Genomic DNA, 18,815 nt, shown 5'->3' with positions numbered 1-18,815 from the left:
CTCTACAGTTTCTAGATCAGATCTAGCTCTTGCTCTGCTGGTTTAAAGTATGAAGATTTATCCTGTAATTGTCTTCACTTGAGCATGTGTATATATATATACACTCATACTCCAAAAAGTAAACATTAGAAAAAAGACATTAAGGCCAAATTCTCATTAAGTGTAACAAGGAATTGGATTAGGGAACAATAAATCTCTGTATTTACTGAATCAGGTAAATGCAAAGGACTAGATAATACCTCTCTGTAGCAAGTAGTATGTTGCCTACTATACAGAAACTTCTAAACAAATCCATGCAAGAACTTCCACAGGGTATTGTTTTCAAAATAGTGAAGTTTTCTTGTTTTGGGGTGGATGGTTGTTGTTTGGTTTTTTACAAAAAACAGAACCACATATTGAATTTCTGTAACACAAACCCAATGCCTACACTTAACCATGTAATAAATAGTAATCACTATTGATTAGATCATGAAAATGTCCAACCACGTATTAAATAATTACTATTGATTTGATCATAAGAATGCCCAAACATCTGTAGTAACTGTTCGTTAATTAGTATTTGTTTTCCCCAATTCATTAGCACTAGACTAACACCCAGAAGAACCTTTTGCCACTATGTAACCTTCCCAACTGGCAATACATAGATTAGTCATGTTACTGATAAAGAATACATTGTATACAGTATTTCTTTACAGGACTTGTTTTACTCAGAGTAGTTATTGTTTAACGTTTATGTTTCAGACTAAAAAGTACCCTGCAGAGTGTGAGAACAGGATCCAGACTTCAAGTCACAAAGCTGTACTTGGGGGCTTTTGGTACCAACTGTAACAAGAGAAACAAAGACAGCTAAAAAAAATACCCAGCATTTGAGAGAACAACAAAAAATCTTAGCAAGACAAAGAAATAGAAAAAGTGCTAGCTGAGTAACTGTTTATTTAGTCAGAGCAATGCATTCTATTAATAGATTTACATTTTTAGTCCAAGTAAATATACCATATAGCAAACAAAATTTAGAAACTGGAGATACACAGGACAGTACTTATGAAACTGAAAAATTACAAATATCTCCTCTAATTTTTTTTTTTCCTAAACATATTTAAGTTGTGTACATGTAAGCACTACATACACAATTTACTGTTTGGATATAATAATCTTCAAATGTTAACATATAATTATAGGTAATCTAATTACACATAGGAATTTTTATCTAGAAGGAGAATTGATTGATGCATTATTTCAGAGGAATAAACGTGATATTCTCATCAACGTCATCTGACTAACCAGTAATACTTTATGTTACCAATGATCTTACATCTTAGGAAGATTCAAATTATGTAAAAATAAGACAGGGGAGGGAAAAAAGCCCTACTGAATATTACTTACTGCTTGTTACTATAACCCCCAAATACATTGGGCTTTTCTTAAAACCATATGCATACCTGCTATTAAACAATGATTTGTAGCAACTGGAGACATGTGATGGCTATAGACTGTTCCCTCAAAGTGAAATACATCTGCAGGCTGATAATAAACAGATTAAATTAATCACAGTGCATGTATGTTAGTAGAATGTAAATCCTCATTAACTATTTTTCAATTAACGGTTACAAATGAGAATAATAAAAATACTACTATTTACATACTATCAGTAACTCTCCTGGTTAGAAACCAGAAGACAAACATAGCTAAATAATTCCCTTTCCAACACTAGAAAAACTATGCCATAGCTCAGAGATAACCCAAAAAAAGACCAAGAAAATTAGTTAATCAGAAGTGCAAACGGAAATTAAAAAATTGTCAAAAAATTGAGTAAGCTAACAAGAAAACACACCAAACAAGAAGGTTACAACATGGAGATAGATACCAACAGGAAAGCAGCACTCAGACTAAATTTAGAAGCCTGTCGTTCACAAACATCACATACTATCTTCAATTCCTCAAAAAAACCCTCAAACCCAAAAGACCATACAAAATTATTAGCTCCCTTTTGAGTGTCCAAAATTAATGAAAAATAATACTGGATTTAATAATCAGCACAATTACTTTCCAGTACAACTGCTTTTATTGTCTCATTCTGAAATATTTTACATGGACAAAAAATCCCTTAGAACTAAGCTATGTGTGTTTTCAAATACCCTGTTTGGTGGCACCACAGGTCAGTCAATCTTCACAGGCACACTTCGTCTTTTAACTGATGCTCACAGAACTACCTGGACAGTGAACTGAACTTTGCATTTACAAGACTTAGTAACTGCAATCACAGCTCCACTTCTCACAAAAAGAGAGGTCAAAATTTATTCTTTATTGTGTCCCTAGGACCTCTTTTTTGTAATTCTTTCACTACACATGAAATAGCATTCAAATAGCATCAGTGTAAATCCATTAATACATTTGTACTGGAAACAGGATAAACTTCAGCCATTAATTTATAATTCAACAATTAGATGTGAGGATTAGTGAGTCAAAGCAGTCTAAAGTCCTGCAGAATCTGTTTGTTTTAATAACTCCAGTTACATTGTTTAGCATTTTCTTAATGGTTTCTCTCATTTTCCACCAATTTTCAGAAATAGTGTCTATAGTGCTTACAACAGCAGAATTTTGGACTTAATGACCCTGAATGCCAAGATTCACCAGTGCTTCAAAAACAGTATTGAGGCCTTGGGTACGAAAAATAATTAGCCCTGCTGTACACTACCACTGCATTCAACAATCCCCAAGAATGAACTTCAGACCAGTCCTTGGTAGACAAGTTTACATAGCATAAATTCAACTATCTGTATTCCTGTTCATAGCAAAAGCAGAAAGGCATTGTCCCAAGGGTTCCAAGCTCTTGTACAGTTTAGACATCAGGTCTTCAGAAACAGACAGGTATGCAGCAAGGTATGCGTGAATGCCAGAAGCATGCCACCCTGCTGCTGCACCCACAGTTCTAACAATAAGCTGGTTTTCACTGTTCTGGATGCTTGGTCCTGTTTAGCTGTGGGAGAACTGTAGATGCGGAATGAATAACATGTAACAAAGATGCCTGCAAGCTGTACAAATTCTTTCTTACTTGTAAAACATTTGTATCCCATATTTTCAAGGTTTTATCAAATGAGCTGGATGTAAACATGCCAGTGTCATGAGGATACCACTGGACTGTCTCCACACTGAATTTATGTACGTCAGGATGGCTCCTAAAATCAAGGAAAATATCCCAGTTGGTTAGAGTCTTGATATTCAATGACAAGTTGAAAACATAAACATTCTTTTAAAATTTGTACTGAAGTTTTCAAGAACTAGTTACTTGACGTCTCAATTTTCAATCCACTGATGTTAATGCTTTGAAGAGCCCTCATTTCAAGAAACTACAGATCATTTGTCTTTTCAAAATATGGTATCTGTAGCACACCTCAAGTTAAGACACACAATTTAAGGCATAAAAGGCACTAATGTATTTTGAAATTTTTAAATTCTAATGTTTATAGATCTAATGTTTAAAGGAGGGCCTAACACTACAAAAAAATTTAAGCTTGTGGAATTCTACTGTCTTAGAAACGTATCCACTGAAAAATACAATCACATACAGTTAAAATTTGCATTATTATTAGCTATTAATTACAGCTACACTGTTACTAGAAATTAAGGTATACTGAAGTCAACAGATAGCAGTGGCCTTAGTTACTGAGAGTTAATTATTTTTGCATGCAGAAATGAAAGAACAATCTAAAACTTTCAACTCAACTACACATAGTAATGGACTGCAATATAATTAGCAATACATTAACTGTGGTAGGAAGAAGAGACACCAGAGCCAATCTTGACAGCTCCAGGATGTAACTCAACCAACCAAGCTCTGAACAATATAGGTCATTTCACATATCTGCTAGGCCACTCATATCTGAGCTGGATCCACACGGATGCAGCTTCAGGGCTCAAAACCATGCTCCCAGACTCAAAGGTACCATGCTGTTGTAGGTTAACCGCAGGCAGCTAAGCACAACCACATCCACTTGGGTCACTCCCCTCCTCAGTGGGATGAGGGAGAGAACCCAAATGGCAAAGGTGACAAAACTTGTTGGTTGAGATAAAAACATTCTAATAAATCAAAGGAAACTAATCAAAACAACACATGCAGGGAAACAAAAAAACCCCAGTGATGCAAAAGCAATCCCTCATCACAGGCTACTCATCACAGACACATCCAGACCCTGAGCAGTGGCTCAAAACCCCTGGAAAACTCCTCCCCAGCTTTATCCAGTTTTATCGCAGCACATGACCTTGCATGGTATGGAATATCAATATCCCTTTGGTCAATTCAGGTCAGGTGTCCTAGCTGTGTTCCCTTAGAGGATCTTGTCTACCCCCAGCCCACTTGCTGAAGGAGCAGTGTGATGAACAGACAGTGCCTTGACACTGTGCCAGCACTCTTCAGCATTAGTTAAAACATCAGTGTGCTATCAAGACTCATTACAAATCCAAAACATAGCACCATACAAGCTACTGTGAAGAAAACTAACTCCATCCCAGCCAGACATAGTACACATGTGAAAACAGTCCAACTGGCTCCATCTACAGCTAGTGAAGGGCTCAAAAAACTTCTCCACTTCAGCTCTTATCTTTGCATTGTTCTCTCAACTGTCCTGGCTTTCAAAGTGACAACTATTGCAGGGTTATTATTGTGTAAATGCAGACACAGATCTTCTGTATAGATGTGACACTACACCTTATGTAATAAACCTTCCTGCTTACTTGGGTTGCTAGAAAGCACAGAAGACATCTTTATATGTAGTTAGCATGAAGCCAGCACTGATGATACTAAGCAAGAGCTACTGGGCAACTGCTGAGCTTAGTTTAATAACTCCTGCATTGCTTATGTCTAAAGCATACCCTAGAACAGCCTGTACTTTGCCATGGTGCTAAAAATTTGTGTGCTTATCCTGCAGGGGGGGTCAAGCTAAAAACCTTCAGTACCTGTTGAGCCAGGAAATCAAGACTGACTCAGAGAACTTAGGCCTTTAGAGGCATTTGTATGCATTGTGCAGAAAAATCTAAACTCATGGAACTAATTATGCTGGTACACTAAATATATTCATGTCTCAGGGCTGTGTCTTATTCCCAGTTCATTCTATATACGTTAATTTCCCTCACTACCCAAACCATCCCAGCCTTTTCTACCAAGGAAAAATAAATTATATGGATAATAAGATCACTGCCATTCATTCTCCCCAGACAGGTTTCAAATAGAGGAGATGACCTTACACACAAGCAACAGTTATTAGAGTATCTAGAAGCTAGCACTGTCAAATGCCAGTTACTCTCAAATGCCAGTGTTTGCCATAGCACAGCATATGAAACCATGTAAAGCTCTGTGTGCTGACTGTCAGCAGAACAAGGAAAGTTCTTTTTTTTCGCAATACTGGCTCTATGTTCTAGATGAGAAACATTGGGTAAATCACAGCCTACCATCAGGAGTTATCTCCTCTGATGTCTAAACTACTGGACTCACAGCAGGCCCATTTCAGAGTCCATCCAGAAACAGCTTCAAAGGGCTTCTACAAAGAGCTTATTCTTTCAGTAACTTTGAGACCAGAGTTGCACTGTGCTGTGCAAACTCTGAGCACAGGCAAACTTGCAATACATCATTATCATATGGCTCCTGTCTTTGAAGCATAGAGTCAGATGGGAAGTGTTTCTTACTGGTAATTACAAATTGATTTATGATGTTCAGAACTCCACATTAATAATATTTCAATATCTGAAGCTGTATCTGTGGCTAATTAGTTACAATATGTATTTAAACCATACAAGAAGCTGGGAGTAAGTAACCGAGGCAGAAAACCTACTGTGGTTACTTTAATAAATAATAATAGTAAGCCTATCATTTAGAACATGGTGTCGTAACAAATCGGATTCTACTAGAATGATTTATGCCTCAACTGATAAGAAATAAACAATGCATCTACACAAAGAAACACCTACTCAAGAAACATACTACCATCTAACCATGCTCATAAACAGAATTTTCTAGTATGGAAAGTTAATGGTCGCATGATTATAGCACAGAATTGCAAGGTTTTTTGCTGTGTCTTCTCAGCATGTATTTCTTCAGTTTGCTGTATCTATTTCTGAACTCATTCTGGTTTTGAGATTTGGTGATGTATACTCATCACTAGCTCTTAATTACAATTTTAATTAATTTTGTTTAAGAAGTTCCAGCTATTAACACTTATCTAAACACAGCTTACTTGCAGTAGATTCTGTTCCTACCCAGCTTTTTCAATGCACATTCTATTACCCTTTTTCCTCTTTATGTACGAAGACAGTGTGTTTAGGCCTTTTACTGTTACAGATCTGATCTGTTCTTGTCAATCTTACTCATGAACCTTAGACCTCAAATAATTTGAGGACTGGGAAAAAGTGAGGGGGAAATGTAGCTACTAATATTTAACACAGTAGGATACATCTTATTTTAAATCTGAGATAAAGTCCTAACCTACTAGACAACCTTACTACCTAAATACAAGGGAAAACCAGCTTTTGCTAGAAGACTTAATGCCTATAATGGACAAAATTATACTGCCTGCAGAGAAAGCCTGACAAATCAATAAATGCCTAGAGTCTTTATATAGATTATGAATAGTATGGTATTTCTGCTCTTCAGAAAAATATGTCCCGTTTTTCAGTAACACATCTGTCCTCATTCAGACTTGTTCTTAAGAAATTCTGTATTAATTACTTCTGTACCTGAGGAACACCTGGTGAACTTAAAATAGCTATTAGCAAAGCTGAGAGCCAGGCAAGGGAAAAGAAAACCAACAACTGCAGGTATGTATTAGATGTTTTTCCAATCAGATGAACAGTGTTATGCAAAGACAATTTTTCTTTTGCTTAAACACATATTTATTCAAAGATACTAATATATATTTGGGGGATACAAGGAGTATTTCTACAATAGTCCCAAAATTACTTTCTCATAATTACTGGCATAGAGTCAGTAAATTTCAACAGGAAACAACAAGGAAACTCACAAGCAAGGAACTGTGCCCTGGAAGAGGGCTGGAGGCATCTGTCTTTTCTACTGTTACAACATGAGATTAGAGTACTAACTCTGACTTTTTGTGGGGTCTGTAGCAACACAAGCCTCTCTACTGTGATTTCCATATAAGTACAATTAATAGCCTCCAATTTAATTTTTGAACTGCCAAAGATCTGCTCAAACAATACCAGAGTCACTGTACATATATTGTAACTGTTAGGGTAGACAAATCAAGAAAAAACAATTAGCTTCTGCTCCTTAGTAAGTCACAGAAATCCTCTCAAAGCTTCTTGCTTTTTTTTGCATGCCAAAACCCATAACACATCATGCTAGCCTTCAAAGATTTCTGGCACTATTTTCTACAGCCTTTTTATCCTAGAAATAAGAATTGGAGAAAAAAAATTAACTCTCATTGATTGGTGAGTTTAATGCTAGTCACACAAGAGATATCACTATGAACTTTTAACAGATTTTGAGTACCTACCTTCCCACATAACCAAGTGCTTTACAAGTGTAAGTTGGTTTTCCGCTGAAGTTTTCAAGGTCATGAAGTACAATGACACCATCTGATCCACCAGATAACATACTGAAAATGTTAATAAAGCACACAAGTTACAACAGGCTCAATGTAAGTGAGCGTTCAGCAAGAAAACAAATCCATAGTACCAAAACACAGTACACTAAAGTACTCATACACATTTTTAGTAACTAAAGTATATACTTACTATCTTCCCTCAACAGGCTCAATATCAAGGGTGTTGATACCAGTACCATGTATTCTTTCCACATCTCTATCTTTATTTAATTCCAAACTTAGAACCCTTAAAACAAAAAAGAAAAACAGCGACATGAACAACAAGAACAACAGAATTGTAGAATGTTACTATGTAGCTCTGAACAGTTCAAACCGTAGTTCTGCACTTCCTCAATACATGTAAACCATTCTATTTTTTCCAAAACTAGACTTGCAGACAAGACACAGGGCTGGAAATAAGTCCTATTTAGTTCACAGAAAAAATATTTTATTATTTATGTTGTTTGGAAGTTAATAGAGAAATAAATACATAAAATAGGCTCAAAGAAATAATAAAACAGCATTTGGGGTCAACATACAAAACAAAAACCAGAATGTAATTTAAACAGAGCAAAAGAAACATGAAGAAGCAGTTGTAGTAGTCTCAACAAGTATTAGTTACTTTGAAGCTTCACCATGCACCTCCTTCTGAGCTTTATTCTACTTGGAAATACGGACACCTAGTGGACATATTCATTTAGCTGAAAAATTACAGTATTTCCTTTAAGGAAAACAATGTTTGTGTGTTATGTTTTCTGTACCATTAAATAAAAACGTTAAATTAAAACTATGCTATCCACATGATGTCTTCTAAGACAAAATTTTCTGAACTAAAACTGGTACCTTTAAATATGCTAATAATACATAGTCAAAAAGGAGACAGATTTTGCTTCCTGAAACCATACTACCCAATATAAAATTAGTCTTACAAGATATCAGACCTTCCTACAGCATATTTTGTAAAAACCACCATCAACAAAAATGCAACTAAGTAGATAATTGAAAAGCTGTAAGACAGCTTGCCTCTAGTCAGCTTCAGCTTGAATGGCAAAAAAAATCATGTGAGAAGCTCAGGCTGTTAGGTGCAGATACCCATTTTGGTATCATCAGCAAACCTGCTAGAGGGGACACTCAGTCCCTTCATCCAGGTCACTGATGAGTATGTTGACCAGGACTGGACCCAGTACTGACCCCTGGGGAACACCGTGAGCTACAGGCCTCCAGCCAGACTCTGCACCGCTGATCACAACCCTCTGAGCTCTGAGTTCAGCCAGTTCTCCATCCACCTCACCGTCCACCCATCCAACCCACACACTGCCTGTGCTTACCTGTGAGGGTGTTATGGGAGACAGTGCCAAAAGCCTTACTGAGGTCAAAGCAGACAACATCCACTGCTCTCCTCTCATCCGCCCAGCCAGTCACGGAAGGCTATGAGACTGGTCAGGCATGATTTCCCCATGTTGACTACCCCTGACAGCCTTTTTTTCCTCCACATGCTTCAAGATGACCTCCAGGATGAGATGCTCCATCACCTTTGCTTTCTAGTGACAGAGATGAGACTGACCGGCCTGTAGCTTCCTGGGTCCCCCATCCTGCCCTTCTGGAAGACTGGAGTGACACTGGCTTTCCACCAGTCCTCCAGCACCTCTCCTGTCCTCCATGACCTTGCAAAGATGATGGAGAGTGGCTTAGCAGCAACATCTGCCAGCTCCCTCAGCACTTGGGGGTGTATCCCATCAAGGCCTATGGGTGTTGGTGTCAAGCCTCCAAGAGAAAGTCTTCCTTTCTCCAGACTTTCTCTCTTGCCTACAGGGCCTGGGATACCCAAGAGCCAGCCTTGGCAGTGAAAACTGGAGCAAAGGCAGCATTCAGTCACTCCACCTTCTGTGTCCTTCATCACAAGGGCTCCCACCTCGTTCAGCAGCAGGCACACATTTTCCCCAGTCATCCTTTTCCTGCTGAGACACTTGGAAGAAGCCCTTCTTGTTGTCCTTCACCTCTCTCACCAGACTTAATTCCAAACAGACCTTAGCCTTCTACATGTTCTGACAACATTTCTATATTCCTCCCAAGGGCCATCCCTTTTTCCATATCCCACAAACTCCCTTCTGTTTTGAGGTTTGCCAGAAGCTCCTGGCTTATCCATGGAGGCCTCCTGCCCCCTCTGCTTGATTTCTTGCTCACAGGGATGCCCCGACCTTGAGCTTGGAGGAAGCGATGCTTGAATTTTAGCCAGCTCTATTGGATCCCCACACCTTCTACAGCCCTAACCCATGGGATTCCTCCAAGCAGGTCCTTGAAGAGGCTAAAGTTAGCTCTCCTGAAGTCCAGGGTTGCAATCCTACTTACTGCCCTGCTTCCTCTGTGCAGGATCTTCAACTCCACCATGTCATGGCTGCCCCCAGCTCTCACATCCCCTACCAGTCTTTCTTTGTGAGTACAAGGTCCCACAGCACACCTTGCTGTGTTGGCTCCTCCACCACCTGAGTCAAAAAGTTATCATCAGTGCTCTAGAGGAACCTCCTGGACTGTATGAGCTTAGCTGTATTGCCTTTCCAGCAGATATCAGGGAAGTTGAAGTCCCCCTTGAGAACCAGGGCCTGTGATCATGAGGCCATTTCCAGCTGTCTACAGAAGTCCTCATTGACTTCCTCATCAGGTGGCCTGTAGCAAACACCCATGATGGTGTCCCCCAAGTTAATCTGCCCCTTAAGCCTTACTCAAACTCTCAACTCGTTCTTCATGCACCCCTAGGGAGAGCAGTTCAATATATGCCACTTATCCCTTCATAAATGGCAATTCCACCACTTCTCCTTGCTGGCTTGTCTTTCCTAAAAAGTATGTAGGCATACATGGCAGCAGTCCAGTCATGCGTGCTATCCCACCATGTCTCTGTAATTAAAACAAGAACATGGCTTTGTGACTGCACACAGATCTCCAATTTTTCCTGCTTATTGCCCACCCTGCATCTTTAAAATACATTTTTTTAATTAAAAATTTTAAAATAGACTAATTTTACAATGATACAGCCCCAAACGCTGTAATCACCACCACAAATCTTTCCTGCTGATGGATTTGACTGACGGAACTGAGGTTGGCTTTATTGAATTTATCTTTAAATACAGCTCCAAACCTGATTTTGTGATAATGAACAAATACTATCACATTGTTGTCTGTGATCCAGTGCACAGTGCCAAATCACACATAGAGTCGAGGCATTTCCAAGTTTCTCTTCTAGTTTGGGCAAAGTAGGGAGCTAGGTAGTAATCCACAAAAACTAGCTCCCTCTTAAGACATACTAAAATACTTCATACACTTTGAACAATTGTTTACAATTACATTTAGCCACACAATTCTCAGTGGTTCTTACAAGTCTTGTCTTCATTTAAAAGTAAAACATTCTTTTTTTCACAGCACATGTTCTGTGGGGGAGGGGGCTTCCTTTGTTTGAGGGTGAATCTTACAGTATGACAATCAGGACAGTTCACACATTGCTCAAGTAATTTTCTGTTTACTTAGCCTCATTAACTCCTGAGCTTATCTTGTTACTTCTTAGCTTGATAGCTTGACATACCGTATCTATTACTTCTCCCAAGGCCCCATATTATTTGTAAGGATTAAACATCACCTGCTGATTTTCAAATTCTTTCTTGTTTTTCGCCACTTACATAGTCTGTCTAGATCTCAAGTCAAATATCGGGCTGGCCCTCTATTAACCACATGTCTGCAAGCCAGACAGGTACAACATTACAACCTTTAGCAAGAACATTAATAGTTGTCTCTATGCAGTTACCACTTCCCAGAAAAGCTGTTGGAAACCTAATGAAACGCTTGCATCTGATTCTTCTGCAACCTGTCAACAGGCCGAGCTCGGAGAGAGAGGATTAACTGATGCGGGTGCACAAGCATTACGTGAACCTTGTTCCTATACGAAGCCGCATGCAAATCGAAACACCTGATAAAGCCGCTACAGTAAGAAGGGCATGAACACTGTCGTGCCGTTTACTGCCCTGTGCCTACCCAGCCTACCGAAACGCGGTTACTCAGCGCACCCCAGGGCTGCTAACCCACACACATGAGCAAAACCACCCCACCGGGAGCGCCCAAAGGAGGCACGGCAGGCACCCGGGAGCTCCTACCGGGGAGCCCGGGCCGGAGGCTACCGGCTCCACCGCTCCAACTCCCCGGGCTCGGAGCAGACGGCGGGGCGGCGGCAGGGCAAGGCTCCGCTCCCCCGGCCACAGCGGTAGCGGTCCTAGGTCCCGCCTCAGAGCGGCCCAGCTAGGGCCGGACAACGGCTCCCGGCAGGGCGAAGTGAGGGGCTTCTGCCTCGCCAGCCTAAGGCGGGCGCTCCGGGGTCTCCCCACGCAGCGCGACCCGGCTCCGGTCCCGGTCCCCGCTACCTCCAGGTGGATGTGGTCCGGCGCAGCCGCACTGGATCGTCAATCCCGGCCTGACGCGCTAAGAGCAACCCCAGCATCGCACGACAGGCAGGCTACTCACCGCCATCCCACCACCTTGGCCCAGGAGCGACCAGGATTGGCCAGGGGCAGGCGGATCCCCGCCAATAGCGAGCGGCGTTGCTTTTCTGCCTGCCGCCGATGGGCGGGGACAAGGCGGGCGGACAAAACGGCGCCGATGCGCCGATGCAGGCTAGTTGCGGGCAGGGCATCGGGCAGGGCGCGCGGCTGTGACGTAGCACGCAGGGGCGGGGCTCGAGGCGCGGCCGGTGCGGGGCCGGTTGGTCGCGGCGACCTTGGCCGGCGGGAGCCCCGCGGCCTGCCGGGATGAGTCGGGCCGTGCGGGTGCTGCGCGCTCTGCGACTGCGGCTCTTCGGGCCCGCCAAGGAGCTGGTGGGCACCGATCAGTTCGGCAACAAGTACTACCGGGTGCCCAAACACGAGACCCACACAGGTGAGTGCGCAGTACTAAACCCGGGGGGAGGTTGGGGCCGCCTGCCCGCGCGGGCCGCGGCCGGGGGCCTGTGAGGGGCCTGGTGGGGGCCTACCTGTCCGGGGGCGGCGGCGGCTGCTGACGGCTGAGGGGAGCCGCGCATGGGGAGCCGCGCCGCCGCCCCCGGCGGCCCCCATCGCTACTGCCGCCGGCGGGGACCGTGGGCCCCGGGCCCTAGCGGAGCGCGGTGCTGCGTGGCCGGTGACCGCGTTGCCGCTGTCCGATAGTCCCCGGGGCGGTTTGGTTGCTGCCGCCCAGATGCAAGAAACAAGCGACTTTAGGTGAGGGAAAAGGGTGTCGGTGCTGAGGGAACCGAGGGGTGGGGGGGTGGGGGGGGGCCGCGTTCTCTGCGGCTTGCTTCGAGAAACACTTTCGGTTTCTCGTTAGGCTGATGCTCTAATGCAGGAAAAAATCCTAAAGCCAGTCATCGAAAGAATTTAGAGTAACTAGCACCCTGCAGTAGGTAGGCAGGCAGACAGGCAGCAGTAAACAAATTGTCTCTTCTTGATAATTCAGAGCACTTCTGCATATGTTTTTAAATGAATTGCTGTATGTATGCACACAACACTTCCAAGGAGAAATAGTTTTCTAGGTTTCTGTCTGCCTTCCAGGAGCCTGGGTGCTATTACAGCATGTCTTCAGATCATTATCTACAGATGCTATGCATATGCTGCACAGCTATGTATAATTTACTGAAGGCAACTTCCCTGAAGGTGTCTTAAGAGCACATGCTACAATATTTTACAGTCCTGTTACCTCTCCCTGCACAGGCTTCTTTATCAGTTTGCTGTACTCCACATGTTTTTTATGACTGCATAAACTGGAGCATCCCCAAGCTGTGGAGACTTTCTGATTTATATTCTTGTATGTACAAAGAGAAGCAGAAAGTCTGAGACTGCAGTCATTTAAGTGAGATCCTTTCCTAAAAGGAAGGAAGGAAAGGGATGCACACCTTCCCTACAGAAATATGTAATGTCTTCTGGAGTTATTTTGTCTTCAGATCAGTTCCCCTGACCTGTTTTTCTGGGCAACTTCATGAGCAGCTGGTCATGACTTAAAGCAGTTCTGCTCAAACAAGTGTCTGGGAAGATGTGAACACCCTTTTTTCAGCAGTGTGTTTTTCCTCTAGGTTAATATGATGGTGGACAGGCTTTCTGCATCTTCCTTTCAGCTTTTGGGCTTCTCATTGTTGGGGTTCATGGTGACTTTGAAGGATGTACGAAAAGGTTTGTCTTTAAACATCCACAAAGTAGTAAAAACTGTAGTAGAATTTCTTGTGTGTGATTACTGCAGTGTCAGTCCTTATTTACCAGTAAAAATGACTTGTTTTATCAGAAATACAGATAGGCTTTCTCAATATTTGAATTTATGCTGGCAAGCCTTTCACAGTGAAGGTCATCTGATGAACTTTAAGGCAGATCTCTGTATTCAGAACTTAATTACACAGTAGTTGTAGTGCCAGTATGAGGGCAGAGGAGGTGGGACATAGCCATTCAACTCATCAGGAGCATAGTATAAGAGGCTTTTAAAGTTAGTAATGAATTGAAATAGTTGTATCTCAGACAACGTTGTGGTAGCCATTATGTTTCCCAGTTGTTCTTTGGATGAACTGTAGGTGAACTGAGTGTAACACTTCAGAGGTGAAGTTAGGCTGATTTTGCTTTGAACAGGGAGGGCTGTCTCTTAAATGCTCTGCAGCTGCAACTCTGGCTGGAGTCAGTAAGAACAGCACTTCTGTAAATCTTAAGGCTTTTGCACAGTAAGTCTTAGTGATACAGATAACACGAAGCCGATCTACTGAATTATCAATACTCCTGTGTTATTGGATTTCCCTCTCCCATCCTTCCACTTGTCTTACTTTCTTTGTCTTGATATGTTGAAAATTCTGCATCACTAGTTTGCACTGGTGCAAAGTTTTACTGCCATCAAAACAAGAGATCTTTTCTTCCCTCTTATTTTCTTTCACACTGCTGCTAACTTTTCACTGTCATTTATTTGACCTTCCTGTGAAAAACTTTGATAGAACAGTGGAATAAAATGACTTGATGAAGAATACATTGCAAGCTAGAACTGGCACAGAAGTGGGAATGAAGAGGATGAGCTGTAAGGTAGCATAAGATTATACAAGATGTCTTGAAGTGAAGAGGTAGAACTTTTACAGTCTCTAAAACTTAATAACCGTATTTGTTGCAGCACAAACTAACTAGTAGGCTGCAACAAGGCTTTTACCATCGATCAGATTCTACTGTCCATGCTGTTTCTCCTTCCTCCAGAGGCCAGACCACACTACTGCTCCCCTGTCCAACCACCTACCCCACAATCCTCAGCGCTATTTAACTACTTAGCGGGAACAAGCTATCTGCACATTGTCCACGTCAATCTCGAGGCAAGGCCCTAGCTGCATATTATCAATGCTAATCAACGCACTGCCTTCAGTCCTCTACAATTCCCCCTTTTTGTTTTTAACCAAAAAGGCCATGTCTGTCATCCACTGTAGGGCCCTTGGCAGGATATGTGGGAAGGCTGTTCAGGTTGAGTTAAGAAGGCACAAAGCTGCATCCAATTCAGGCTCTGTATCAGGGTCACCCAGATGTTCTGACTCCCCTCTCAAGGTTTCTGTGGAACAGCTGGTATGTGATGTCCTCTTGTCAATTCTAGGATCTAAAACAGGCTTAACACACCTAGCGGGAAGCCACCATGGCCCTGCATCTGTGGAGACACAAGCATACCCTCTTCCCCAGGTAATTAAATCCCACGGGCCTGTCCATTTTCCTGTTTGTAGGTCTCGCGTTAAGACCTTTGCTTGGATAGGAGGATCTCCTCCCTGCAAAGAAAAGAAACATGAGATAATCACAGGACACCATTTCCCCATTGGCACAGTCAAATAATTCAGTGTATACCCAGCTTTTCATAGACAAGCATGCAAAGTCTCAGAACCCATTCCCGCTTCTTGTTTTTCAAGTAGTAGCTTTAAAGTATGATGAACATGTTCCACAGTGGCTTGGGGAGTGTGGGATGCCAGTAACATGTTCCACCCCCCAAGAGGCAAGGAACTGGCCATGCGTGCAGGTAAATATGCTGGCCTGTTGTCTGTCTTGAGACTCTTTGGAACCCTCAGAGCAGCCCAAGCCTGTCAAAGATGTGAAATGGCATCCAGAGCCTTCTCCCCAGTATGGGCCGATGCCCACACAAGTTTTGAGAAGGTATCAACAGAGACATGAACATACTGTGAAAGACCAAAAGAAGGCACATCTGTGATGTCAGTTTGTCACAAATCCAAGGACTGGTATCTGCGTGGATTGACCCCTCATGGAAATGTCAGTCCAGGACCCAATCACTGACAAGCAGCGATGATGGATTTTGCATCCACAAAAGATATTTCAAATTAACAGACCAGTGCTGAGCCCTTTGATGAAAAAATTGATGAGACGTGAGGGCCTGTCGTATCAGATCCAGCACTGGAGGAGTCCAGGCGGGAGCTGCAAGAGCATCAGCACGGGCATTTCCTTCACAGACGAATCCTTACAATCCAGTGCGACTGCAGATGTGCAAAATGTAATATCTATGTGTACGTTAGCCCACTATTACCCATAATGTTTTTAATTAAGAAAATAGTTGTTCTGAATTTACCTCCTTAAGCAGTGCACTGTCAATGTGTCACACAACATCCACAACATAAGCAGAGTCTGTAACAATGTTTACAGCACATCCAGAAAATTTTTTAAAGGTAACAATGACAGCACTAAGTTCAACCAATTGAGGTAATCACTTTAAGTGTATCTATTCTTGCCATTGAATCCCACCATACCAAGTGACCACTGCCTCTCCTGATTTCCCAGAACCATCTGTAAAGACTGTAGGGCCTTGCACTGGGCTATTTGCTGCCAGCAGCTCTTGAAGTATTTGTATGTCTGAATAAGTTTGTAACAATTTATGACTGCAAAGATAAGGATATTTGTCCTTTAAATCCTTCCAGAGCTAATTGAAACTGTAAACGGTTTGCTGAACACCAGCTTACATAATTGTGTTCAATGATAATTATCAGGTAACTGGGATCTTGGTCCATAACCTGAAGGCACCACATACGTCCTTTGGTGATAATGTTTGATACTAGTTCGGTTTTGAGTGCTCACTGTCTTTGTGGTTGTACAGTTAAAAATAACCATTCTAAGACATGTAGTGGATCCTGCCAGCACTCATTCCATTGGCCCAACAATCCCATGGGGTGATAGTTAGCAATGACAAGATATAAACTTAGTGGAGTTTCTGAGTCTACACGGTGTACCCTTTTCTGTTGCAGACCATTGGCCACCCTCTCTAGGGCTAAGGTGGCTTCTTTTGTTAGTGATCAGGGAGACATTAAATCAGTGTCACCCTTCAACAGATCAAAGAGTGGTTTCACTTGTTCTGTTGTAAGGCCCCAGTATGGCCTTACCCAGTTTGTGGTCCCTAATAATTTTTTGCAAATCATTTAGGGTTCTGACATTTACTCAGGGCTGGATAGACTGTGGCTCAAGTGTTTGATCTAGCACTTTATCTCGCAAGTATTTCCACGGGGCTTGTTGTTGAATCTTTTCTGGTGCTATACATAGCCCAAAGGTGTGACCAACGACTGCTGCAAAACTGGATACACTTGTTGAAGTTTAGCCTTATTTGCAGCCGGTACATAATATCATCCATATAATGATAGCAATACACTTGTGGAAATTGTTCCTGTGTAGGTGATAACGCCTTTGCTACATACTGTTGACATATAGTAGGACTGTTCTTCATACCCTGCGGCAACACTGTGCATTGGCATTGGTTACAAGGAGTTATATTGTTTCTGCTAGGTATTGAAAAGCAAATTTACATTTATCAGCTTCATGTAAAGGAATACTGAAAAAACAATCTTTTAAATCAATTACCAAAATGTCCCAGTTTCGCAGGATTATCATTGAGGAAGGCATACCCGATTGCAGGGCTCCCCTTCCCTCCTTTACATCATTTACTTTCCTTAAATCTTGTAACAAATGCCATTTGCCTGATTTCTTTTTTATCACAAACACAGGGGTATTCCAAGGACTATGGGAAAGTTCTAGGTGTCCTTGTGCTAATTGTTTTTTGACTAATTGTTGGACAGCTACACATTTCTCCTCAGGAAGGGGCCACTGTTCCACCCAAACAGGGGTATCTGTCTTCCAAGTCAAAGGCAGAGTAGGTCTTCATACGCCCTCCATCACAGTGGCCCCTGTTAAAAATCCACCTGGGTACCAATGATAACTCCCCATTGTCCCAAAAAGTCTCATCCCCACAAACTCAGAGGGACATCAAGCACAAAGTGACCGATTGTTGCTGTCTGACCCTCAGGGTTTCAAACTTGCACCATAAACCGGCTCTGGACGCTCTGTGTCACACCACCCACTCCTGCCAGTATGGAATCTGCTGAACAGACAGGCCAAGAGCGAGGCCAGATGTGCACAGATAGAATAGTCACATCTGCTCCCGTGTCAATCATTCTGGTCACCTGTATTGCAGAAGGAGTCCCTTGGCAAAGGTGATTTTACAGGTTAGAGTTGGTCGAACATTTTGTATGCTCTGAGTCCAGAAAATTTGTGGTGCTCCTGTCAAACCAAACACTTTTTTGCCCCGGACTTTGTCATGGGCATAATTAACTTGCTCCCGGAAAGGAATTAATCGTGCAATCTGGCTACCCTCAGGAACTGACACGGGGAGGGGGCGTGGGGGTCCACACCATTGCTTGAATCTGACCCACATAATCAGCATCAATGACTCCTGGTAAGACAAACCTCGTAACGTTACACTAGAATGTCCAAGCAACAGCGCACTCATTTTATTGCCGATGGGTTGCACAGCATTCACTGGGACCTTATGTACTTTATCATCCTCTGTTGGGATGGCAGCTGCTGTGGTAACATCCAGTGCGGCGCTCCCTGAAGTTCAGGTTGTGAGTTGGCTGCATAAGCCTGGAATTGTTGAGGAGGATTCATTTGTATCATCACGTGGTTCCTTCCCGTTTCCCTGCTTTCTGTTGCCACCTGCAAGTAACTGAGTGTTAAATTGAGATCTACAGTATTTTGCAAAATGCCCTGGTTTGTTACATCAACGGCATGCCAAACCAGAGCCATCAGCCCTTCCCGGTCTCGATCTCTTTGGACAGTCCTCCTTTAGGTGACCTTCTTGCCCATCTGTGACAACAGTGGATGACCCTGACTGCATCAACAAAGGTCTTTGCCAGACACTCTGTTTGGAAGGCAGCGGTTCCTACCT

At 42.5% G+C, this 18,815-nt stretch overlaps 2 protein-coding genes across 13 annotated transcripts in view; one reads left to right on the top strand and one right to left on the bottom strand.

Moving 5' to 3' along the window:
- The window catches only part of ERCC8 (ERCC excision repair 8, CSA ubiquitin ligase complex subunit), a 40,501-nt gene extending 28,353 nt beyond the window's left edge, over positions 1 to 12,148 (bottom strand). For all 11 annotated transcript variants that reach the window (XM_055791452.1, XM_055791455.1, XM_055791456.1 and 8 more), the window contains exons 1-6: positions 11,996 to 12,148; positions 7,744 to 7,839; positions 7,503 to 7,604; positions 3,053 to 3,176; positions 1,440 to 1,521; positions 754 to 822 (exon numbers count right to left, since the gene is read on the bottom strand). In XM_055791452.1, coding sequence (XP_055647427.1) covers positions 754 to 822; positions 1,440 to 1,521; positions 3,053 to 3,176; positions 7,503 to 7,604; positions 7,744 to 7,839; positions 11,996 to 12,072 — 550 coding nt within the window. In that variant the 5' untranslated portion in view covers positions 12,073 to 12,148. The remainder of the gene's footprint in view (positions 1 to 753; positions 823 to 1,439; positions 1,522 to 3,052; positions 3,177 to 7,502; positions 7,605 to 7,743; positions 7,840 to 11,995) is intronic.
- A 133-nt stretch (positions 12,149 to 12,281) lies between these two features.
- The window catches only part of NDUFAF2 (NADH:ubiquinone oxidoreductase complex assembly factor 2), a 69,107-nt gene continuing 62,573 nt past the window's right edge, over positions 12,282 to 18,815 (top strand). The window contains exons 1-2 of one of the 2 annotated variants that reach the window (XM_055791462.1): positions 12,372 to 12,506; positions 13,675 to 13,771. In XM_055791462.1, coding sequence (XP_055647437.1) covers positions 13,681 to 13,771 — 91 coding nt within the window. In that variant the 5' untranslated portion in view covers positions 12,372 to 12,506; positions 13,675 to 13,680. Of the gene's footprint in view, positions 12,507 to 13,674; positions 13,772 to 18,815 lie in introns of both variants that reach the window. The other variant, XM_055791461.1, reaches the window with a different exon arrangement.

The sequence above is a fragment of the Falco peregrinus genome, chromosome Z (genome assembly GCF_023634155.1).
Source record: "Falco peregrinus isolate bFalPer1 chromosome Z, bFalPer1.pri, whole genome shotgun sequence".
NCBI classification, from domain to species: domain Eukaryota; kingdom Metazoa; phylum Chordata; class Aves; order Falconiformes; family Falconidae; genus Falco; species Falco peregrinus.
Note: the sequence above shows the minus strand (reverse complement) of the source record. Positions and strands in the feature narration are given on the sequence as shown.